Consider the following 21,856-nt stretch of genomic DNA (forward strand, 5'->3'; position numbering starts at 1 on the left):
GAAACATTGGTTTAAGGCCAAAGGACAGGGGAAGGGGAATAAGAAATAGGGAATTGTTTTGTACAAGTCAAGAACTCCAAGGAGTCATACTATTTCACGACTACAGAGCTGGAAATGGGACTTTCACACCAGAAAACTAGGAGGTTCCCAGCTCTCCAGAAAGGGCAACCTTCAGCACTTGCTGTTAGCACCAGAAGAACACAATATGTCAGACTTAAAAATCATAGTATTCTTATGGTTTGAAAAGCTATTTTTAGAGGTTTTAAAAATTAATTTTTATGCCCTTCAAGCTTGTGCAGTTTTACTTATAGTATAAGGAACGCTGAGCTTTACAGGTGATGGATACAAAATAATCAATAATTATTTTAAAGACTCTCTCAGAAGCAGTTCTAAAATGGTGTGTAAGTTATGGCTACATGCAGGTATGTTGTGTGTAAAGGGTTTATTGCACTTATTTGGGATGACTTGCATAAGTCATTCATGTGTTTCCCACATTGAGTAATATGATCATCCCAAACTCTTGCTAATTAAAAAGCTATACCCACTATCATGTATTCTCTCATCTATATATCCTCCGCTGAAGCTCTTTTTAGAGAGAGATTTGATTGTAGAAAAAAGTTGGTGAGAAATAGTAAAATAAATTCAAATGTTAAAGAAAGGAAAATGAGCATGACAGATATAATGGAGACATTTCTTTCAAGTTTAAGGCTTAATGCAGACATTAAATCCATCTGAAGCGCTCTGCAGATTATAAACTGAAATGTACAGTGAATACTCTGAATTCTGCTTTAGATACAACACAAGTGTGACATCCACAGATGGAATGTGCTAGGAATAGATTGTTGATGTCCCATTGCTTAAAATATCTGCTTAATTGATACTGTCACTTGGTGCGGTCAGGTCTAGCAAGTAGAAGAGGGGGGAAAAAAAAAAGCAGCAGCTAGCCTCAATCTTCTTTATTCCTTCTCCACAGGAAGGAATTATTTTTTTTTAATATAGGAGATGCTAGCAAATATCAGGCAATTTTTTTCCACTGATCCTAATGTTCTAATTACTGTTATCAGTTTGAAACTGCAGTCCCTTACTTGAGAAATACTTGCTGTCAATTAGATCATTAAAATTACCCCATTGTCTCATTTCAAAGAATGCTGCTGTGTGTGTGTGCAAAGCACCATATATCTGTTTATAGATAATTAAATATTGGACTACAATAACTTGATCATTTGCATTCAGAATTCCCTGCATGGATCCCAAAAGCAGAAGAGCTGTATTGTGCTTCTAACTGTGGTGATTTCTTTAATATGTAATGTTGGTGCTTTACTCCTTTGGGCCACTTATTATATTAAATAACACGAATGGCAGCTATTTTTCCATTGTTCGTATGTTACAATCAAACATTATTTACTATGTTATTCCACTAGCATGAGCACTTTAAATGGGTCTTGCTTTACTCTGAAGTATGTATACCTGAAACACTTTTCTACTGAAATATGAGTAATCAGCTTGGGGAATTGAATGACACAAGTGATTCATGTAGAATATGGCTTTTTTTCTTCTCTGTAACGGATTCAGATGTGCTTCATTCCAGTAGTCTCTGAAAGTTATATCATCTGAGTGCTGCCTAAACGGTCTTTGTGACATCAGTTGATGATCTCTTTCCAGTTATACTGTAGTTCTTACAGGACAGGTCTCCAGATCACTATTAGCACCATACTGGTATTACCAGCACAGAAACTAAAGATTGACACGCCATGCAGACTGAACTACCCTTTTGCCTATAAGGGATCATCTTGTCTAAATATGACTGGAGACATTTTGGCAGAGCAATATGAGGAAGCTTGCAAATGTCACTGTCCACTTTGTCATTTGGCCAGAGTAGAAGACTTTCCATGAATTCTAAAATATACTTTAAGAGACCTCTGCTCTTTCTTCATTCAGATTCCTCCTGAGACTCACTTCTTCCATGATTCTCAAAATGTGACTACTATCATTTTTTAGATTAAAAATATGTTTAAAATATTTAAGGTGACATCATCTTAATCTCCCAGTTTGACTTTGACTTTTTTTGTTAGTTTTGTGAATTATAGGTCCCTGGACCTATGTTATAAGTAATAATTATAAATATAGAGACAGGAAATGTCTCGCTGTGGTTCTTGTACAGTTCCAGGCATGTTTTAGCACTTAAATAATTAAGACTGTCACATTTTTAGCATCACTGCAAAGATTTTCCCATTGATGCTCATATAACTATTTGACATAATGGCTTCTGCATCAAAAGAAGAATATATCTCTTGCTGGTAGCACTTCTTTTGTCAAACAGCTGTCTGAGCATGAAAATCAATATTTGACATATTTATATACACTTTTTCTTTGCTCAGGTGTATTTTCGGTTGGATCAGCCTTTGACAGCTTTACATCTTTTCAAGCAAGGATTAGATCGATTTCCTGGAGAAGTGACCCTTCTTTGTGGGATTGCCAGAATCTATGAGGTATGCATGTACTACACTACTGCTAATGCAAACAAGGTTATCTTCTTATGCAAGAAAAAGGGCCAGAGGTTCAATATGCTTGTAAGATCATCAAAAATTCACCACATTATTTTCCAGCATTACTAATGTAAAACAGGTAGTGTTGCAGAAAGTCTACCAAAATAAAGACAGCTTTGCAGGCTTATTTGTTCAGCTGGTTAACTATACCAAACAGACCACGCTTTTCCTTGTTCAAACACACACAAACAAATCCACATTAAATCAAGTGTTGCATTTCCAGATGTTGTCCATGTAGTACTATGATTGGCTCATACATTTTTCATTGATCTAAAAGAGAAGAAAAGTGCTGGTGTCTCAAAGGGCCTGTTAATAGATTTAAACAGCAGGATAGTCTACAGGTCAGTACTGCCTTCTTTAGTACTGTAAGTCATTGTGAATTAGTAAAGTTGAAATGTGTCATAGCTTAGGTGGTATTTGTTTTAAATGGAACTACTAATATTTTAGAATAGAACAGTGGTTTCATTGTAGGCTGATAATCAGAGGTAGTTGCTTTTATTTTGCATTAAAGAAAATGCTGTAATTAAAAACAGGAAATATTGAGTTTTATATTGTTGTAGTTTGCCTGGCACACTGAAATGGCAATAAATCTATTTCAAAGTACAAAGAAGTCATCCATTTTTGTCTAATATCCTTTTTCTAGTCTTCCTATCTAAATCTTTAAACACAGCTTGAGAAAGTGGTGTTTAAATAGTGTGGCATATTATTCTGTAGACTATTCTCAACATTATGCAGCCTTTTTATGAATTTTTGTACTGCAGTCTGTATTAGATATTTCTCTGCACCATTGTTATAGAAAGATGTTTGTTTCTGTACTGATGGGCTTTGGTGTGTCACATAACTACAGATTTATAACTTAATTAAAGATTTGTACCCTCGCATACAAACATTCAGCTCTCTTTGCACATGCCTGGAGGGACATATGTACCAAACACTTTCTCCTTAGGCATTAGAAAAAGAGAAGGTCTGCCACTTTCCATCTGCTCCAGGTTTTTAAATGATCATACTATTATTAAAATTTAGTATGTTTCCTTGTTTGAGAAATGTAAGTTTGCATAAGTTAATTTGCCACAGTTTTATTGTGTGATAGAACAGGTTTTAATTTGACTGTTTTCAGTCAAGTTGCTCAGGGTGATAGTAGAATGTTTTATGAGCAATAGGGTAAATGAACAAACTGCTCTCTAAACAAATAAAAACACTTCTTGAATTACCTCTAAATTTTGTACACTCACGCATCTTCTACAGGAGGTGGTTTCTCTGGTGACAGTAACCCCTCAAAGTACATGGGACATAGGTCTAGTTGTTACAAGAAGCAAAAGTCTATACCTCTTCTTCATTCAAATACCATACATCCAGGTGTATTTTTAGATACAATATGATCATTTTAATTGGCACCTCCTACTGGAAACAAACTTGCTAAATTATTCCATGATCCCAGTTTTCAGAGGCTCATGGTAATACTTGGTGCTCATTTAATTCATGAATTGCTTTGAACATAACCATTAAAGAATTGTTCTGAAAGTCTGACTAAACAGTCTGGAATTTATCATTCAATTTTGGGGGAACTATTGTACTGTGCTGTGTACTCCATAGCATAGTATAAATAGCAGCAAACACCTATTTGCACATGGTAGCTATTGTGAATAGGCTTTAGAAAATACCACGTGTACCTTTTTAAGTGTACTTGTCATACCTGTGTTCTGTTAATCCATGGTTTAGAATCAGTAAAATGTTCTCCACTGAATCCGTTCTTCTCACTTAAATGGGCATGTAGTTTATGAAGAGGCTAATAAGTGAATTGTAGTGTATGTTCAGAGAACCACAATAAACAATTCTTGTTTGTTGATGTGTCTACAATGTAGCTGGGAGCATGCTTCCCAGCATGGGTAGACAGAGAGACACTAGCTTTGCTCAACGTAGTGCACTAGAAGTAACAGCGTGGCCAGGGACAGCATGGGCAGTAGCTCAGGCTAGCCACCAGAGTACTAATCCAATGGGTCCAGGCAGGTTTCTATTCAGGTGGCTAGCCTGAGCTGTCACCAGTGCTACCTCCAGCTACACTGCTATTTTTAGAATACTAGCGCAAGCAAAGCCAACGCATATCAGTCTGCCTTCACTGGGTAGGCATACCCTAGGTTGCCAGCTCCTTAGCTATGCCCTGTAAAGCACTGTGGAAGTTTATGGCACTTTATAAGAGTTTAATAAAATGATAAAAAAGCAAGATTACTACAGTTTGCAAAATATTCGTTTGTTTGTTTTTCTATTTTTGATGTGCAGGAAATGAATAACATCTCCTTAGCTGCAGAATACTACAGAAAAGTCTTAAAACAAGATAACACTCATGTGGAAGCCATTGCATGCATTGGTAGTAACCACTTTTATTCAGACCAACCTGAGATAGCTTTGCGGTTTTACAGGTGTGTGCAAGTAAGATTAATATTAAAGAGAAATATTTTTGGAACATTGATACTGCCAAAGAAAATGCGAGTGTGTAGGAATCAAAGATGTCTAACCAAATGGAGAAATATTGCCTACTATATCACTAACAGACCTACTCTAATATCTTCTATACCTATAATATGGTAATTACATTTAAGCACTTAATATGCGGATGATTGTTAAAATAAAAGCGCATCAGAATGGTTGAGTACCTGATTAATGAATGAAGAGGGGGCTCAAAAGGACCTGATTTTCAACTTCATTTTGCAGGAGGCACACACCACCTTGAAGGATTAAGCCACTAAAAAACCCTTTTGTAAAACTCCATGCAAAACCCACATCCTTGGCTACAGGTGTGCTTGCAGCCATGTATTCCCCTGTTCCTAGGTTGACTGTGAGCCAGGGTTTTCCCCAGGTTTATTTTACAGCAATCTGAAGACTGCTGTAAACCGTGCCAGCTGCCACCAGTCTTAAGCAGCTAAGGATCACCAGCCTGTGAAGAAGCCCCTGTACCAACATTAGAGAAAGACAATTTGTGCACTTTGTAGCCTGATCCTTTTTAATCGTTAATAATAATTGTATTGATTGCCAATTGATACTAATTAGTGAGCTGCGGTAATAGGGTTCTCATCCCAGAATCAGGCTCCACAGAATTAAAACTGATAAGTTGAATGTCTTGTAGGGAACTTCAGGGTATATGGCAAAAACACTCATGCTGAGGGCAAAGCAAAGCCTTGTTTTAATAACAGCCAATTAGTAAGGACAGAAAAGCCTTAAACCACATAAACAGATGGAGTACTGCAGTATTAGGGATATCTTTGGTGTCATTCCCTGCATATGCTCTGATACTTACACCCTTCCTTGGGGACCTAGCGGTGAGAGACAAAGGACTAGCCCTGCCTCCGGCATGCCAAATAAGTCCAATGGTCCAGGATCCTCAGTGCCCAAAGATTGGGGGTAGATAACAATGAAGAGCTGAAGAGTCAATGATGGAAAGCTTGCCCACACTACAAAGTGGCTTGTCCTATAGGGCCTGGGCACTATCACGAATATTCATTCTGATGCCTAGCCTTCCATGTCCAAATCTAACTTCCTCACCCTCATAATATTGGGGTGCACTTATTCTATAGGTTAACCTATCGATGTCATTTAACTCATTATCACATAGTCACCAATTGCTCAAGCAAGTTTGTAGTTAGACATCTGCCAATGATTCTATCCTAAAATATCCAAGCCCAGTACCAGTTCAGTGTTCCTGTAGTTGCCTGGTACTGTTATGTACCAACTCCCTCTATTGAGCAAGCTGTCCCCAGTTTCCCAAAATCTAGGGTAACTGTTGGGCCATTTTATCTATGCTATATCACAGGCCTACCATACTTCTGCTAACTTGCTTAAACTGGTGTCTTACAGGATACAGGCCTGTAGGTTCCTTGTGTTACTTCTGAGTAAAATAAAAAGGCTAAGCTAGCTCTATGGACTACAGCATCTATGCTAGTTCTAAACCACCTGAAGATCTCCCTTCATTACGGCGATCCTCCTGCCATTGGCTATGATGGCTTTAGGTCCAGAATTGGCCTGTGCTCTCATACAAAGCAGCTACATTCATTCTAAGATCTGGTCTTAAGTGTAATTTTCCCTCTAAGTCTTATAAAAGAGTTCTGATTTAATAAAACAGCTACCTTTTAAAACACACACTTTTTTCAATTTTTATTGAAAGTTAATGTGCAGCATTTAATATGCCAACTTTGTAAATCTGATTAAAAGTTAGATAAGATCTGATCTGGCGTTTGCTAAAAGCCCAGGGTTGGGCCAAAACAACTTAAGTATGAAGCGTGATTATAAAAAGTGATAGCAACAAGTTATAACTTTAAGGTTGGGTGATGAGGGATATATCCAACTCTGACTTACGCTAAAATCAAATGTAGTGGCACATCTGAAAAGCCGAAGTGTGAGAGTTTTGATTTACACACACAGCATTTTGCATAGCACTGATTCTACACATAGAAATAGTCTGTATCTATTGTCTCTGGCTTAGCCTTTCAGCACATTTTTGCCAAACAGGATGGTCATTACCCGTGATTAACTGTGGTTTTTACTTTCTAAAATTCACATTTGCTTTGAACTCACTTTATTTTACTCCGTTCAGAGCATATTACTGTTATGTAATGTACTTAGTCATGCCTAATCCTGTTGGGATGGAGGGAAGATTTTCCATTTAGAAAGAAATTCCTACTTGCAATACATCTAAAAATGTTAAATTATCTTTCTCTTGAACTAGACGTCTCCTGCAGATGGGTGTTTATAACTGCCAGCTATTTAACAATCTGGGCCTCTGTTGCTTCTATGCCCAGCAGTATGATATGACACTGACCTCCCTTGAACGTGCACTTTCTTTGGCTGAAAATGAGGAGGAGGCAGCAGATGTTTGGTACAACTTGGGGCATATGGCTGTGGTATGAAAAAATTAAAGTTTTTCTGAATAAATATGAGTCTACTGAATGAAAAAAACAATAATGCTGAAGAAAAGGAATTGGTAGATAGACCCAAAGGTCTGTTGTGAAAAAAACTTACAGTGTGGAAGTCTGATAGTACAGAATAAAGCACAGTACATATTTAGTTGGGTTGAGGGTTTACTACCAGTTCAGAACAGGAAGAAACCCCAGGAGAGGAGTACCTTTCATTCTTCCAGTTTGGCATGTTGTCACATCTTGCTGAAAGACTCTCCAACGGAACCTTGATGGAACTTGTTCTGTTGCAAACCTGTTAGACTAATATAGCAGATTCAAAGTAGTTTCTCCTGCAGCTGCCTTCCCTTAGACATGAAGTGCTGGGTTGCTACATGCTGTTGGATAACAATGTTTATGCCAATAGAATTAGAGTATTAGAATACAATGAGACCCTAGAGTAGCATGTGTTGTGGCTGAGAAGGTGCATCTCTGTTACAGCTTGCTTTTTTAAACAGAAATACAAGTGGTAATTGTCCAGTAAAGATATTCAAGTTATCTAATTTGTTAATTATCTATAATTTTAATAGAGTTCATTGTAAAATCCTTTTTTAGGGAGGAGAATATCACATTAATGCGTAACCCAGTTTGTATTTCTCTTTAACTACCTGCCTGGAAGTAGACTTCTAAACACCATTTAAACTTTCAACAGTGTTCTACCTTAAATCAATGGGAATTTTCCATTGACTTTACTGGAATTGGGATAAGACCCTTAATGCATACGTTTTGACACCCTTGGAAGTTTAAAAGCCATGATGCATGTATTTCTTAGTGTTTAGCAGTTTCAAGGTGACCTTGCATTGTATCAGTTTAAATCATATAATTGAAACATTAGCAAATAGCCTCCTGTTCCGGACCAGAGATACTGATATTTGTACTAAAGTAAGACGCCCCCATATGAGGAGAGGGGGGCAAAAGGCAATTGAGAAAAACTGGAATTGTGAGTAGGGTTCCTGTCAGTGTGTTTTTATTTAAAGTAACACATTTTTATTTTACAATAGTACATCCAGATGAAAAAAGCATTCCTTTAAAACAAAACAGAAAACTAAGCAACCTGAAATTTACTGTCAAACTTTTTGATGAGTGGAAAACTCTGTTGGTATTTTTAGGGAATAGGTGACCTGAACTTGGCTTACCAGTGTTTCAAGCTGTCCCTAGCCAATAATAATGACCATGCAGAAGCTTATAACAACTTGGCTGTGCTGGAGCTACGAAGGGGTCATGTTGAGCAGGTTGGTGCTAAACTCTAAAGCTATGTGAGATGCTTGCTTTGAACCTCCTGTGGTTAGAATCTTGATTTCAAGGAAATTTCAGTTGAATGAGAAGCCAGCCAGATGGCTTGCTTGTCAGCACAGTTTAACTCAGATGCATGTTTTGAAGTAGCCTCTGGATTTTCATACCATGCACCACTAGACTATGTCCTCATACACCCTCGAGTGGCTGGTTGAAGACAAGCAACATTTGCAATGCCTTCACAGCATCTGCTGTTGACAGTTATGGCAAACTAGGGTTTTCTGAAGGTAAAATGGTATCCCAAAGGTAAAAGAGGATAAAAATGCTATGGCCTGAATTAGAGCAAACAAATTATCCTGTAGTTATCGCCTCAATACGTTGAACACCCTGTTAGAATATACTGCTTGACAGAGATAGGTGAAAGAGTCCATTATCAGGTGCCAAGGGATTTCTTCTACAAAGAGGTGATGAAGAGATTGCCTCATTAAAATTACATACAGCCAGTAGTATTTATTTATGCATTGTAATCACAAAGGCTACCTTGAGATTTTTCTGAGTTAAGCATTCATATTAGAGTGTGACCATTGGCTTAAATAAATAATAATGTTCCATGCTAAGGCATTGGAAAATTATATAGAAAAATTACAGTAGACAAGAATATGCCACTACCCTGGGCAAAAGAGGAACCCTGAACGTAACTGGATAGCAGCATTTTTTTCCACTTTGTACATAAGTGAGTGTTTATAATAAGGAAAAAAGGCAGTACACTATATTGGAGCAAGTTTTGTACAGGAACAGAATGCCTTCCTGTAAGGCTTTCTTTGCAATGCACCCTAAGTCAGTGAGAGCTTGGGACATCTAGTTGCCCAACCTAGGAGTACCATAGCATATTGCACGTATATCTAAGTGTAGCGAAATATAGATGATGTGCATGTTGGAATAATCTGTACATTACAACAATTTGTAACACTTACCCTCCTTCGTCCTATGACTACAGAGGCATTAACTGCCCTCTTCATCTTGAATGATCTCGCAATGTGTTAACTCCTTATGTTTAATCTGTTCTACCTTGTATATATCTGTGACACTGAGTACCTTTCTCAGACCTGAAGAAGAGCTCTGTGTAACTCAAAAGCTTGTCTCTCTCACCAACAGAAGTTGGTCCAATAAAAACATACTACCTCACCCACCTTGTCTCTGTTAGAACACACACATTTTACTACTTCTTCCTGTAAATCACATGAAAGTCAAACCTACATTGGTTGGAAAGTCAGTCAGAATAGGTCCTCAGTAAGAACTGAATCTTTTCATTTGAACAGCAAAGCTGGTTTGGTGGATTTATATATTACATACACACACACACACTACAGAATAATATACAGTACTTGCGTAAATCTGTTCCAAAGCAGCAAGTCATTTATAGAGCTAACATTATACAAGTATCCTAGCAATCACCATGGTAACATTTAACATACCCTCATGCTGATCTTTGCTGTGACCGATGAAGTTCAATTTTACTTTGTTTCCCAATCAGTCAACATACATAAATTTATATCCCAGATGGAGCCTTAGTCCAATTATACTGAAAGAGGGGGGTACTGTTTATAATTAAGGCTGGATATGCATTTCCAGCCTAATTCCCTGTTTTCAGTTGCTTTTAACTTTAATTTTCAAGTTGGCATTTTTCAATTTAATACCCATCCACACCAAACATTTTCCAGTAATTTAGTTAATACTTTGTGTAAGAATAACAGTGAAGACTTGCTAATATACATAACCTATGAAAGTTTGTAGCTATTAGATACTTAACTGTTTAATCCCCTGAACTGCACCTAAAGAAAACTAATCCAATGACTGAAAAGAAAAAAGTACAGTATGTGTGCTGACAAAATTTAAGTGAATAGCAAAGATAAATTACTCAAAAATATTCAGGACCTTTATGAAAAGTAAATTATTTTAAGTATAAAAATGAAAAACTCAAATATAGTAAATTTATCTAGGATGGTAGAATAAATTGACAGTATTTGAGAAACAAGTTATTCCATAATTTGACCTCATCGTAATGCATACTCAAAAGCCCAACTTGGGTGCTAAGCTTTAATGTTAATAGCATTTTTTTCAAAATAGCAGAAAACTATTTTATGGAGATCATTGTTAGAGTACATTTTATTTGAAATGTCCACAAAGTTCCTATTAAAAAATGGAAAGTATTCACAAGTAGAACTTACTTTTGTGTTGCATTCATGGCATTACTTTCATCTCACTGTATATTAATTCAGTTTATATATGATGTATGTCTACACACACACACACACGTTATTTTTCACTAGTTTAATACTATAGTCACCTGTCACTTAAAAGGATTACTCCTGATGGCTATTGGGCAGCCTGTTCAACATTTAGTGGGACACTTTCAAACCTCAGAACCTCAAAAAATCCCAAACAGTTTGTTTTAAAAATCCACACACCCTCAAACTTTTCGTGCAAGTAGGGGTTCATTTGTTTTAAAATCATCAGCTCTCCAAAAAGGGTGAAAAACTTCAGCTGTTTAGGCTGAGCAAATCAGAATGCTGGATCATTTGAAAGTATGGATGTATGGAGTACATGCACCTCTCACCATCCTTCAGCAATTCCTGTCGGATCTGTTCTTGTGAGCCTGCAGGGGACAGCGAATGATGAGAATTCTGCTCTCCAAGCACTGCAGAGAGCAGAACTCTTGTCAATTTCATTCCCTGGCCAGCTCACTGGAACAATGCTTCAGGGAAAATGCAGGGGGAATAGCATAATATCAGATACATGTTCATTTGTATTTCATCCAGCTCAGGATTCTGGAATTTTAGGGGAGCTAACAGCAAAGTAAGTGAAAAGAAAACTATAAAACTCCCAATAAAAACAATACACACTAGGACATTGTAAACCTGAAAAATGTCATTTTCAAGAGATCAGATTTTAGGTTTTCAACTATGCTGAATACTCCAGAGCATTAGGCAGTGTTTTAATAGACAGTAGCTCCAACTCCAGTAGAAATTTAGATCAGTTTCTCAGAGTTTCCCCCTTTTTTGAGGAATATGTTCTATTTGGTATTTAGTACTAAATTGCCTATTTAAAGCTCCAATTCTGCCCTGTTAACACAGGCAAGGATCCCATTAATTTCAATGCTATTAAATTGTATTATGCCTTTACATAGTGGTGAATATTGCTCATGTGTATTTTAAGATGACTTTCTTAGTAAAGACTTATGAGACAATCCAAGATCATGTCCTCACAGAACAGATAACACATTTTCTCCTCATTCTCTCGTCCCACTGCCATTCACATGTTTCAATATAGTCTTGTTTTTAATGTGTGTAGGCAAGAGCATTGCTGCAGACCGCTTCATCTTTAGCACCTCATATGTATGAGCCCCATTTCAATTTTGCAGCACTTTCTGACCAGGTAATGTACTGTTTTCTTCTTCTGTCATCTGAAAGCTCAACAAGTTTTTGTTTGCATGTAACAAGTTTCCAGATAGGTGAATGAAAAAATGCAAAGCGTCTACCCTTTAGAGTAAACTTGTATGTCTACACTGTAATGCATAGGGATTGGAATTCAAACACCATCCATCAAATTATTTCTTTTGAGAATGAAAGTTTCTATTTTGAAGACCTTTAGCTATGTAGTAATTTTAGTAATTCCTTGAATTTACATAAATTTACTGAACTATAGAATTTTCACTTCATTTGTGGTTTGTATAGTTATTTGATCATTTTGTATATTAAGTAGTAAAATAGCATCTGATTATGATTTCTTAACAATGAAAAGAATGTTAAAATTGTTTATGCCATAATTTTACCTGTTACTGGAATATAATATTTTTCAGCTTTAATGCCTTTGACTTTTTTGCTTTTTATTAACTTCTGTCATAAGACACACTTCAGTTATTGAACTGGTAGTTTATCTTTTGTTCACTTAGTTTGAAAGAAAAATGCAGAAGAGCTATCCTGATCTATACTGAAAATAAGGGTGACAATTGTTAGAGTATGTGTAGGAAACTAGTTTTGAATCAAGTACTGTAGACAAGACGAGCTAACGTGAGAAAACTTTTTCTTAAACCCTGCCCATTATCTATTACAATCTCATTGGTATTAAAAAGAGTAGTATGTACAGGTCTTGAAATGTTTTGCAAGTACAACTTGCTCTTTGCCTCTGCCTTCACCTTGAAGACTGATTCAGAAGCAAGTCTGTGCTATGTGGGCAGCCCACTAACACTAAAGTGAGAATAACCCACTCATTCTTAAACGTATCCTCTCCATTGTAAAGCACAAGATTTAAAGTGTAAAAATGATTTGCCATACTTCCTGATTAAGGACTGTATCCTGGTCTCTACATGGTGGCCTATTTATATAGGCTGTGCACAGGGGAACTTTACAGGTGGTAGAGCAGACCAGCTGTGTATGCAGCCTGCTAATGTAACCCCTACACCCAATGTAATACTCTGGTATACAAGTAGCGATAGCCTTTCTAGCCAGGACTCCAGCCCACCTATTCTCAAAACCTCCCTCTGAAGGTCTTTCTGATGAGGTCATCACTGTGCTGTGTTCTATGGGTCAGAGGTTACATAGAGGTCTCCTGCAGCACCTTGTCCTTTTCTATCCAAAGACTCTCACTTGTACTAGAGGTTTTAGGCCTATAATCAAACTTATTTGTTCAGTCTTGAGACCAGTTTACTTGGACACTTGTAGAGGAAGTGTCATGGCATCAAAAAGTGTGCTGCTCAGAGTACATGCAATAAATAGTGCACTGTTTGTGACAAGAGTGTTTGTGTATGTGTCTTGCAGGTTGGAGATCTCCAGAGGAGTTATATAGCTGCTCAGAATTCAAAGGAAGCATTTCCAGGTCATGTTGATACACAACAGCTCATCAAACAGTTAAAACAGCACTTCGCCATGCTTTGATGCTATATTTCTGTCATGTAAAATAGCTCAAATGATTTTACATCTGAGATACTACAAAATACATTTTACAAAATGATAGCTGAGAATTTAATAGGAACAAACCCTCCTTATTAAAAGGCCTGTGTTTGGTTTGGGTATTAGGGAACATTTAAAAAATTCTGAACTGACTTGTAACAGTACTCAAGACATTTCACTTTTTACATGTGGCTAGAACATACATTGTATTTATTTCTGAGTAAAGAATAAGATATTGCAACTATCTGATAATAGTGTCAGGCAATTCGCCATTTAATATTCAGGAAGCATTTTAAAGGATTTTTTCCTGACGTTTTGGCAAGTTTTTAATGTTCCTCTTTGACAGTGCAGCATTAAGGCAAAAAGGTTTCATGTCTGTCTTTCCAGCATGGCTTTTGATACTGTACATTCTTACTGATTAGTTTGTGTATTAAGTTCTTATGAGTACAGTTTATGAATAAATTCCTTGTTATTTGAAGCAGAAACATTATATATTTTCCTTTACATTCGGGTGATATAAAATAAATTTTGATTTGTTTCCGTTGTTATATTATTCATATTGCTTCCAGTTTTCCTTATACTTACTTTCAAGAAAGAAAGGATTTTGAGAAATCTAGTAGAATTGGCATTAATAGCATAATGTGCATGCTTCTCTCTCACTAACAGAACAAAGTCCAAGGATTAGGTCCATAGTAATATATTAAGAGGACAGATGCTTGAGTGTCAGATTCACAAGGAGGACATAGGTGCCTAATTGCTACTTTAGGGACCTAATCCAACATTTAGGTGCCACTGGCCATCACAAACCTCCTAATCCTGTAGGTGTCCATAGTCCCTAGGCTTTCCACCTAAGTTTCCACTGTTAAATTCTCCAAAGCACCAAACAGGTTCACAGTAGCCTCAAATCCTGACACCAGCCTGCAACTCAGCATCTAACTTGCACCGAAACCCCAGTGGGATTCTTAAACTAGACATGGCCTCTGCCTGTTGCCCTTGGGCCTGGTCTAGTAGGTATGCTCAGAGCACCTAAACCCACACAAAATGGATGTTTTGAAGCTGATCCACTCTGTCTGCATTGGGTCAGAGAGAAAGAATGACTACAGCCTAGTGATTAGGACACTAACTGGGAGGAGGGAGACCCATATTCTAGTACCTCAGCTCAAATGCATATTTAATTATTTACACACAGTGGGGACCAGTTTCAACAGGAGAGATTTAGAAAGACCTGCCCCAGAATACCCCATAGCCCAGTGAATAGGGCACTCTCCTGGCCAAGGGGAAACCCCCTTCTTCACCTCAGGCAGAGTTGGGAAACTGAACACAGATCTCCCACCTGGCTCAGTATCCTTACCACTGAGCTAAAAATAATGACACCATCTCCTCCTCAGTTTTTCCCTGAGAAAGGGCTGACCTGGCTTAGGTGCCTAACTCCAGGAGAGTATTCACAGCTGTGAATCCAAAGTGGGGATAAGCACCTAATTCCCTTTGCATGGGGACTTGGAAATGTTGAGGAGAGGGGAGTGGCCTATTGGCTAGCCTAGGCAGCTCTCCACTCAGCAGGCTGGCTTTTGTGAATCCCATTCTTAGGCACCTCTCTCCCCCCATGTATTGTATGGAGAGCTGAGGTGCCTACCTCAGGGTCATGAATTATTTTTGGTGACAGGGCCCCTAAAAGTTAGGCGCTGCTATGCTGAGTGTTGCAGCACCTAGACTCTCTTGCAAATTCCACTCAGTGTTTAACAATGCTACCATAATTAGGGTGGCTAGAATATTTGTTAAAGGTATAATATGATGATCTCTTTTTTCCTCTGCATTTTAAAATAGTTCTGTTTATCTACTTCCCATTTGTGTGCATCTGCCACCATTTTTTTTTTTAAATCACATGCAAAATTGAAGGATCCTCTACTGCAATAATTCCTGAGGGGGGGGCCAATTACTGAAAATGTCAGGAACGACTTGGTAGTTTTCATCCCTTTTCCCTTCTGTGTTTACTGTTTTATAGAAGTAAAAGTCTGATAATAGTGACAGATTCCTCCGACATATTCTGCTTCTGTCCTCATGAATGAATTTTTTCCATACAGCTCAACTGGAAGTTTTGATTTAAGAGGGAGAATCTGACCCACAGTATTTCAGTCTCCCAGCTTTTTCAGAAAGATTGATATGGCAAAACCTTAGTTTGTTTAAAAAAACCTTACAGAGAACACTTCATGAGACCACCCCCTCCCACCCAAACCTCTCAGTTTGTTTCCATCGCTCAGGCAACAGTACTTATGAAATAACTGGCAGCTCACTCCTGCCATGGAACTTAAGCCCACCACACAACCTATTTTAATGCTGGTTGTGATGCTGGAAGCCCAGGTGCCATCTCATGCCTAGGTCCCCATACCTCAATGGGACAATGAAATACATAGCTGGAATCAGTTAGAATCATAGAATCATAGAATATCAGGGTTGGAAGGGACCCCTGAAGGTCATCTAGTCCAACCCCCTGCTCGAAGCAGGACCAATTCCCAGTTAAATCATCCCGGCCAGGGCTTTGTCAAGCCTGACCTTAAAAACTTCTAAGGAAGGAGATTCTACCACCTCCCTAGGTAACGCATTCCAGTGTTTCACCACCCTCTTAGTGAAAAAGTTTTTCCTAATATCCAATCTAAACCTCCCCCACTGCAACTTGAGACCATTACTCCTCGTTCTGTCATCTGCTACCATTGAGAACAGTCTAGAGCCATCCTCTTTGGAACCCCCTTTCAGGTAGTTGAAAGCAGCTATCAAATCCCCCCTCATTCTTCTCTTCTGCAGGCTAAACAATCCCAGCTCCCTCAGCCTCTCCTCATAAGTCATGTGTTCTAGACCCCTAATCATTTTTGTTGCCCTTCGCTGGACTCTCTCCAATTTATCCACATCCTTCTTGTAGTGTGGGGCCCAAAACTGGACACAGTACTCCAGATGAGGCCTCACCAATGTCGAATAGAGGGGAACGATCACGTCCCTCAATCTGCTTGCTATGCCCCTACTTATACAACCCAAAATGCCATTGGCCTTCTTGGCAACAAGGGCACACTGCTGACTCATATCCAGCTTCTCGTCCACTGTCAGCCCTAGGTCCTTTTCCGCAGAACTGCTGCCTAGCCATTCGGTCCCTAGTCTGTAGCGGTGCATTGGATTCTTCCATCCTAAGTGCAGGACCCTGCACTTATCCTTATTGAACCTCATCAGATTTCTTTTGGCCCAATCCTCCAATTTGTCTAGGTCCTTCTGTATCCTATCCCTCCCCTCCAGCGTATCTACCACTCCTCCCAGTTTAGTATCATCCGCAAATTTGCTGAGAGTGCAATCCACACCATCCTCCAGATCATTTATGAAGATATTGAACAAAACCGGCCCCAGGACCGACCCTTGGGGCACTCCACTTGATACCGGCTGCCAACTAGACATGGAGCCATTGATCACTACCCGTTGAGCCCGACAATCTAGCCAGCTTTCTACCCACCTTATAGTGCATTCATCCAGCCCATACTTCCTTAACTTGCTGACAAGAATACTGTGGGAATACTGTAGTTGGGCTCGCCTGGGTTGTTAAAATAGGTATTAGAACTGTAAGAAACTGTTTGAGTTGCCGCATGCGTTAATCTCATTGATAACCTCTGTATCCCCTATTGTAAGGTAATATTTGAACGATTGTATTGTAAGCCTTTGACTGTGTAAATCACCAGAAAGTAGAGAGACATGAAGTGGTCCAAAGTGCTGATCTGTAACAAAAGGTGTCACATCCTGCCCAACCGGCAAGGTTCATCGAGACCAGATGGACTATTGTGGGACCACAGAAAACAAAAGTTGTTTGTTATTTTGCCTTCCCCACCATGAAGAGGAATCATGCAAGTGGATTCCTCCCATCAGCTAAATTTTCAGCTCAGAGCACAAGGAAGGAGAGGGATAACAACCCCTACCAAGAAGGAACAATATCTCTCTGCTGTTTGCACTCTGGGAGGTGGGGGGGACAGGTTTACTAGGCATAAACAAGAGATCCCCAGTACTTAGTCTGGGTTTGTCCTAAAGAACATATAAGGCTTGCTTATTATAGAAGCTTCTATTACTTTTTGAAACTTAAGATTGTACCTCATTTGTGCATATGTTTTTATCTGCTTTAAACCTTCTGAGTAACTCTCTTGCTTCCTTTTCCAACTTAATAAATCTTTCTATACTTTATTACAGAATTGGCTACAAGTGTTGTCATTGGTGAGCGATCTAAAGTGCAATTCATTGGGGGTAAGTGACTGAGTTTGGGACCAAACATACTTATAGTGACTGCTACATCTGAGTTTATATACTTGAATAATTCTTTAAACAGGTATTATTTACTTAAAATAATATGGCTGAGTCCAATCTGTTCCTTCATTTATTGTGGGGAGATCAAATATGGGCAGTACAATTAAATCTACATGGATGCTAAACTATACACAGTAATTAAAGGCAACGTAAACAGGCTTGTGAATAAAAGTGAACACCAAATTCTAAACAGGGATTAAAATCTCTTAGCTTTCTAATGTGGAGCATTTGGAAGCCACTCCAAATATATCTTGTATACTCCATTCAGGTTTGTTTGCCCAAAAGTCAGTAGCTGTTTGCTTTGCGGCCCTTTGATGTCCCAAAGCAGGGATATTCCAATATTTGCTCATGACTAACACACTACTAATTAGATCGAATGTGGTAATCAGAATGCAGCACCACACTGAAAACAGCAGATGAATGAGCCAGGCTGTTAGTCACAGAGGAACATTTCAATTTTTTAAAAAATGTTAGACAAATTGGCCGGCCCTGGGGCAAAACAACCATCAGTTAATTTAGTATGATGTAACATAACACAATGCATCAGAAACAGTATCTGTCTCTGCAGGAAAATCAAGTAAGGACAGTATGACCTTAATAGTGTAAGCAGCATTTCTGTAACATAGCAATTGTTTTTCCTCTAACCAGTAGCCCCCACCGGTATCCAGCCAGCATTATCCAGCTATGCTGGAAGGAGCACAGGAGACACTGGATGTGGTTTAATTAGGCCACAACTTTATTCTTAAATGTCTGGGAGTACCCAGCAGATAAAAGTGTACAGTGCAGGTAATTCAATAATCATTTCAGTATATACCTGGGGGCTTCCATCAGCCCTCCCCCTTACCCGTCCTGGTCTCCAGCCAACCCACTGCTGGGACCTCACCATCTAAGTTCCCCGTAAGCTGCGCCGCCATGCAACAGGTGCTCAGGGAACCTGCCCGCCCAGCCGGGACTTGCCACAGCCGGGGAGGGGCACCCCCTTCCCCAACCCAACCCCGTCCCAGACCTGCCATGGCCAGGAAATGGGTGCCCCTCTCCCAGTGCCAACCCAGCCCAGCCCTGGACCTGCCGCAGAGAGGGGATGGATACCCCTCCCCCCATCCCCAACACAGCCTACTGTGGCCGGATGAGGGGCACCCCTCCCTGGCCCGAGCCCAGTCCCAGACCTGCCACGGCCGGATGAGGGGCGCCCCTGCCCGAACCCAGCCCCCTGACCTGCCACAGCCAGGGGATGGGCGCCCCTGCCCGAACCCAGCCCCCTGACCTGCCACAGCCAGGGGATGGGCGCCCCTGCCCGAACCCAGCCCCCTGACCTGCCACAGCCAGGGGATGGGCGCCCCTGCCCGAACCCAGCCCCCTGACCTGCCACAGCCAGGGGATGGGCGCCCCTGCCCGAACCCAGCCCCCTGACCTGCCACAGCCAGGGGATGGGCGCCCCTGCCCGAACCCAGCCCCCTGACCTGCCACAGCCAGGGGATGGGCGCCCCTGCCCGAACCCAGGCCCCTGACCTGCCACAGCCAGGGGATGGGCGCCCCTGCCCGAACCCAGGCCCCTGACCTGCCACAGCCAGGGGATGGGCGCCCCTGCCCGAACCCAGGCCCCTGACCTGCCACAGCCAGGGGATGGGCGCCCCTGCCCGAACCCAGGCCCCTGACCTGCCACAGCCAGGGGATGGGCGCCCCTGCCCGAACCCAGGCCCCTGACCTGCCACAGCCAGGGGATGGGCGCCCCTGCCCGAACCCAGGCCCCTGACCTGCCACAGCCAGGGGATGGGCGCCCCTCCCACAGCCCCAATCCCAGAGCTGCCGTGGTGGGGAAAGGCACCTATCCCCCTGCCCAGTCCAGGTGCTACTGGAGGGAGTCCTCTCTCCCCGCCATAGCCTCAGGGCAGCCTGTGCCCCAAACCTCTCAGCCTCTGCCCCACCCCAGAGCCTGCACCCCCTCCCCACCCCAACCCTCTGCCCCACCCCTGAGCCCGTCATCCCCAGCCCCACTCCAGAGCCTGCACCCCAGCCCTCTGCCCCCTCCCACACTCCGAACCCTTCCGCCCCACTCCTACCACATTAATTTTGTTATGTGCACCAATAAGGTGATGTGTCACACATCACCTCATTATTGTTGCACATAAAATTAATTCTGCATGTTGGGGAAAAAGTAGAGGGAACGTTGCTTACCATCCCCCCACCCCAAATGAGGGACTATAAAGTAGCGGGGACTGGTTTCCTGCCATACCAGTCATAGGAGCCCCAACTTCCCCATCTCTTTTTCCTGTAAAGAATACCACCTTTAAATCCTTAACCAATCCATTTTATCTATATCCCTGCTCTGTGGAGTACCTGCACAGGACATCGGCCCCCTGCAACACTATAGCCTAACTCCCATTTCATGTTTACCCCCCAACTAAGCCCCTCCCCCCAATTTCCTTGGCCAATCCAGCAGTGAAGGAAAAATTCCTTCCCAGTCCCCCAAGAAAGACACATCTAGCACAATGCCCACAGTGGATCCTGACAAAACCCAGTATTTCACTACTTTTGTGTCTGGGAGGGTGTGTGATGCGCCCCCTGGTCCAGATAAAAGGACTTTTCCCACACCAGCATGGACCTATATAATCCCCACTCTTTTCCAGTCATCTGGAGGGGGGTGGGGGCAGGGGGAGAATGGGTCAGTCTCACCTAGTGGGGAGTTGGCATTCCAGAAAATGGTGCTATTCACAATGATGCCCAAGATATTATTGCTAATGGTATATTAGTAGGTCATGCACACTAAATCCCAGTGTTACCACAAGATCTCAAGGGAATCTCCATTTAGACACCTGCCACCAAGCCAGATCTGCTCAGGCCATCATTATACCGCCAACTCATCAGTCTTTACAACAGCCTTCAAGTTGCTAAAGCTAGAAGCTATTTAAAAGCCATGAATGTTTAGGATTATGAATGGGACTAGGGGTGTTTTGGGAAGAAGTAATGGAAGACTCTGTAACAATGGTGCAAATCAAAGTTTTGGCTAAAATTCTGAAAGGTTATGGATAAGTTCTTTAGCTACCTTTAAAAGACCACAGCACAATACAGGAGCAATTTGTTGTTTAGGTATAGGTGCAGGATATGGACCCTCCTTACTACCAATGTTTTTTCATATGGTCTTAGATTTTAAGGCCAGAAAGGACATTAGCTCATCCAGTCTGGCCTCCTGCATAATTTTATTCAATTACTCCTGTTTTGAGCCCAAATTATGTTTGGCTAATGCAGCTCTTCTAGAAAGACATCCAGTCTTGATTTGAAGACATCCAGAGTTTGTCCCAGTGGTTAATCACCCTCCATGTTAAACATTTGTACCTTTCTCCTAATTTGAAGCTATCTGGCTTTAGCTTCCAGCTGCTGGTCTTGTTATGCTTTTCTTCACGACTTCTCACTATTCTGTTGATGTCCTCCTCAATGTGACTACAAGGCTCATGCATTTCCACTCTTATGCCCAGGTTCACTTTGAGCATGTACTTGAGTTTTATTGACACATCCCATTTTTGTAGGCCTAGCAGGCTCATTTCCTTTGCTCTTTCCCACCCCCTGCCCACACAGGTTTTTTTTTTAAATCTTCATTTTAAGAGCCCTTTTTCTTTCCTGGGGTTCCCCACTGCAGTAGTATGACTCAGGTCCCTTGTAACTTAGCAGTGCTGTTGCTAAAACTATACTCTCCTTCTGTCTCCTGACTTCTCCTACAGACTCAAGTTTTATATATTACACACACTTACAAAAATCACCAACTGGCATGACATTTGTAGTAATTGAACCAAATGTCCGGTCTCAATGATGACACACAGGACAAGGTGGGCAGAGCTCAGAAGAACATTGCACACAAGCCTGA

General features: G+C 40.7%; 1 protein-coding gene across 1 annotated transcript in view; it reads left to right on the forward strand.

Annotated features, from left to right (window-relative positions):
• Positions 1 to 14,151, forward strand: part of TTC8 (tetratricopeptide repeat domain 8) — a 62,405-nt gene extending 48,254 nt beyond the window's left edge. Inside the window, exons 10-15 of the mRNA XM_077820397.1 lie at positions 2,379 to 2,489; positions 4,824 to 4,963; positions 7,264 to 7,438; positions 8,599 to 8,721; positions 12,074 to 12,157; positions 13,540 to 14,151. Of these exons, the coding sequence (XP_077676523.1) occupies positions 2,379 to 2,489; positions 4,824 to 4,963; positions 7,264 to 7,438; positions 8,599 to 8,721; positions 12,074 to 12,157; positions 13,540 to 13,656 (750 nt within the window). The 3' untranslated portion in view covers positions 13,657 to 14,151. The remainder of the gene's footprint in view (positions 1 to 2,378; positions 2,490 to 4,823; positions 4,964 to 7,263; positions 7,439 to 8,598; positions 8,722 to 12,073; positions 12,158 to 13,539) is intronic.
• The last annotated feature ends 7,705 nt before the right edge of the window (positions 14,152 to 21,856 follow it).

Source organism: Eretmochelys imbricata, chromosome 6 (assembly GCF_965152235.1).
Source record: "Eretmochelys imbricata isolate rEreImb1 chromosome 6, rEreImb1.hap1, whole genome shotgun sequence".
NCBI lineage: Eukaryota > Metazoa > Chordata > Testudines > Cheloniidae > Eretmochelys > Eretmochelys imbricata.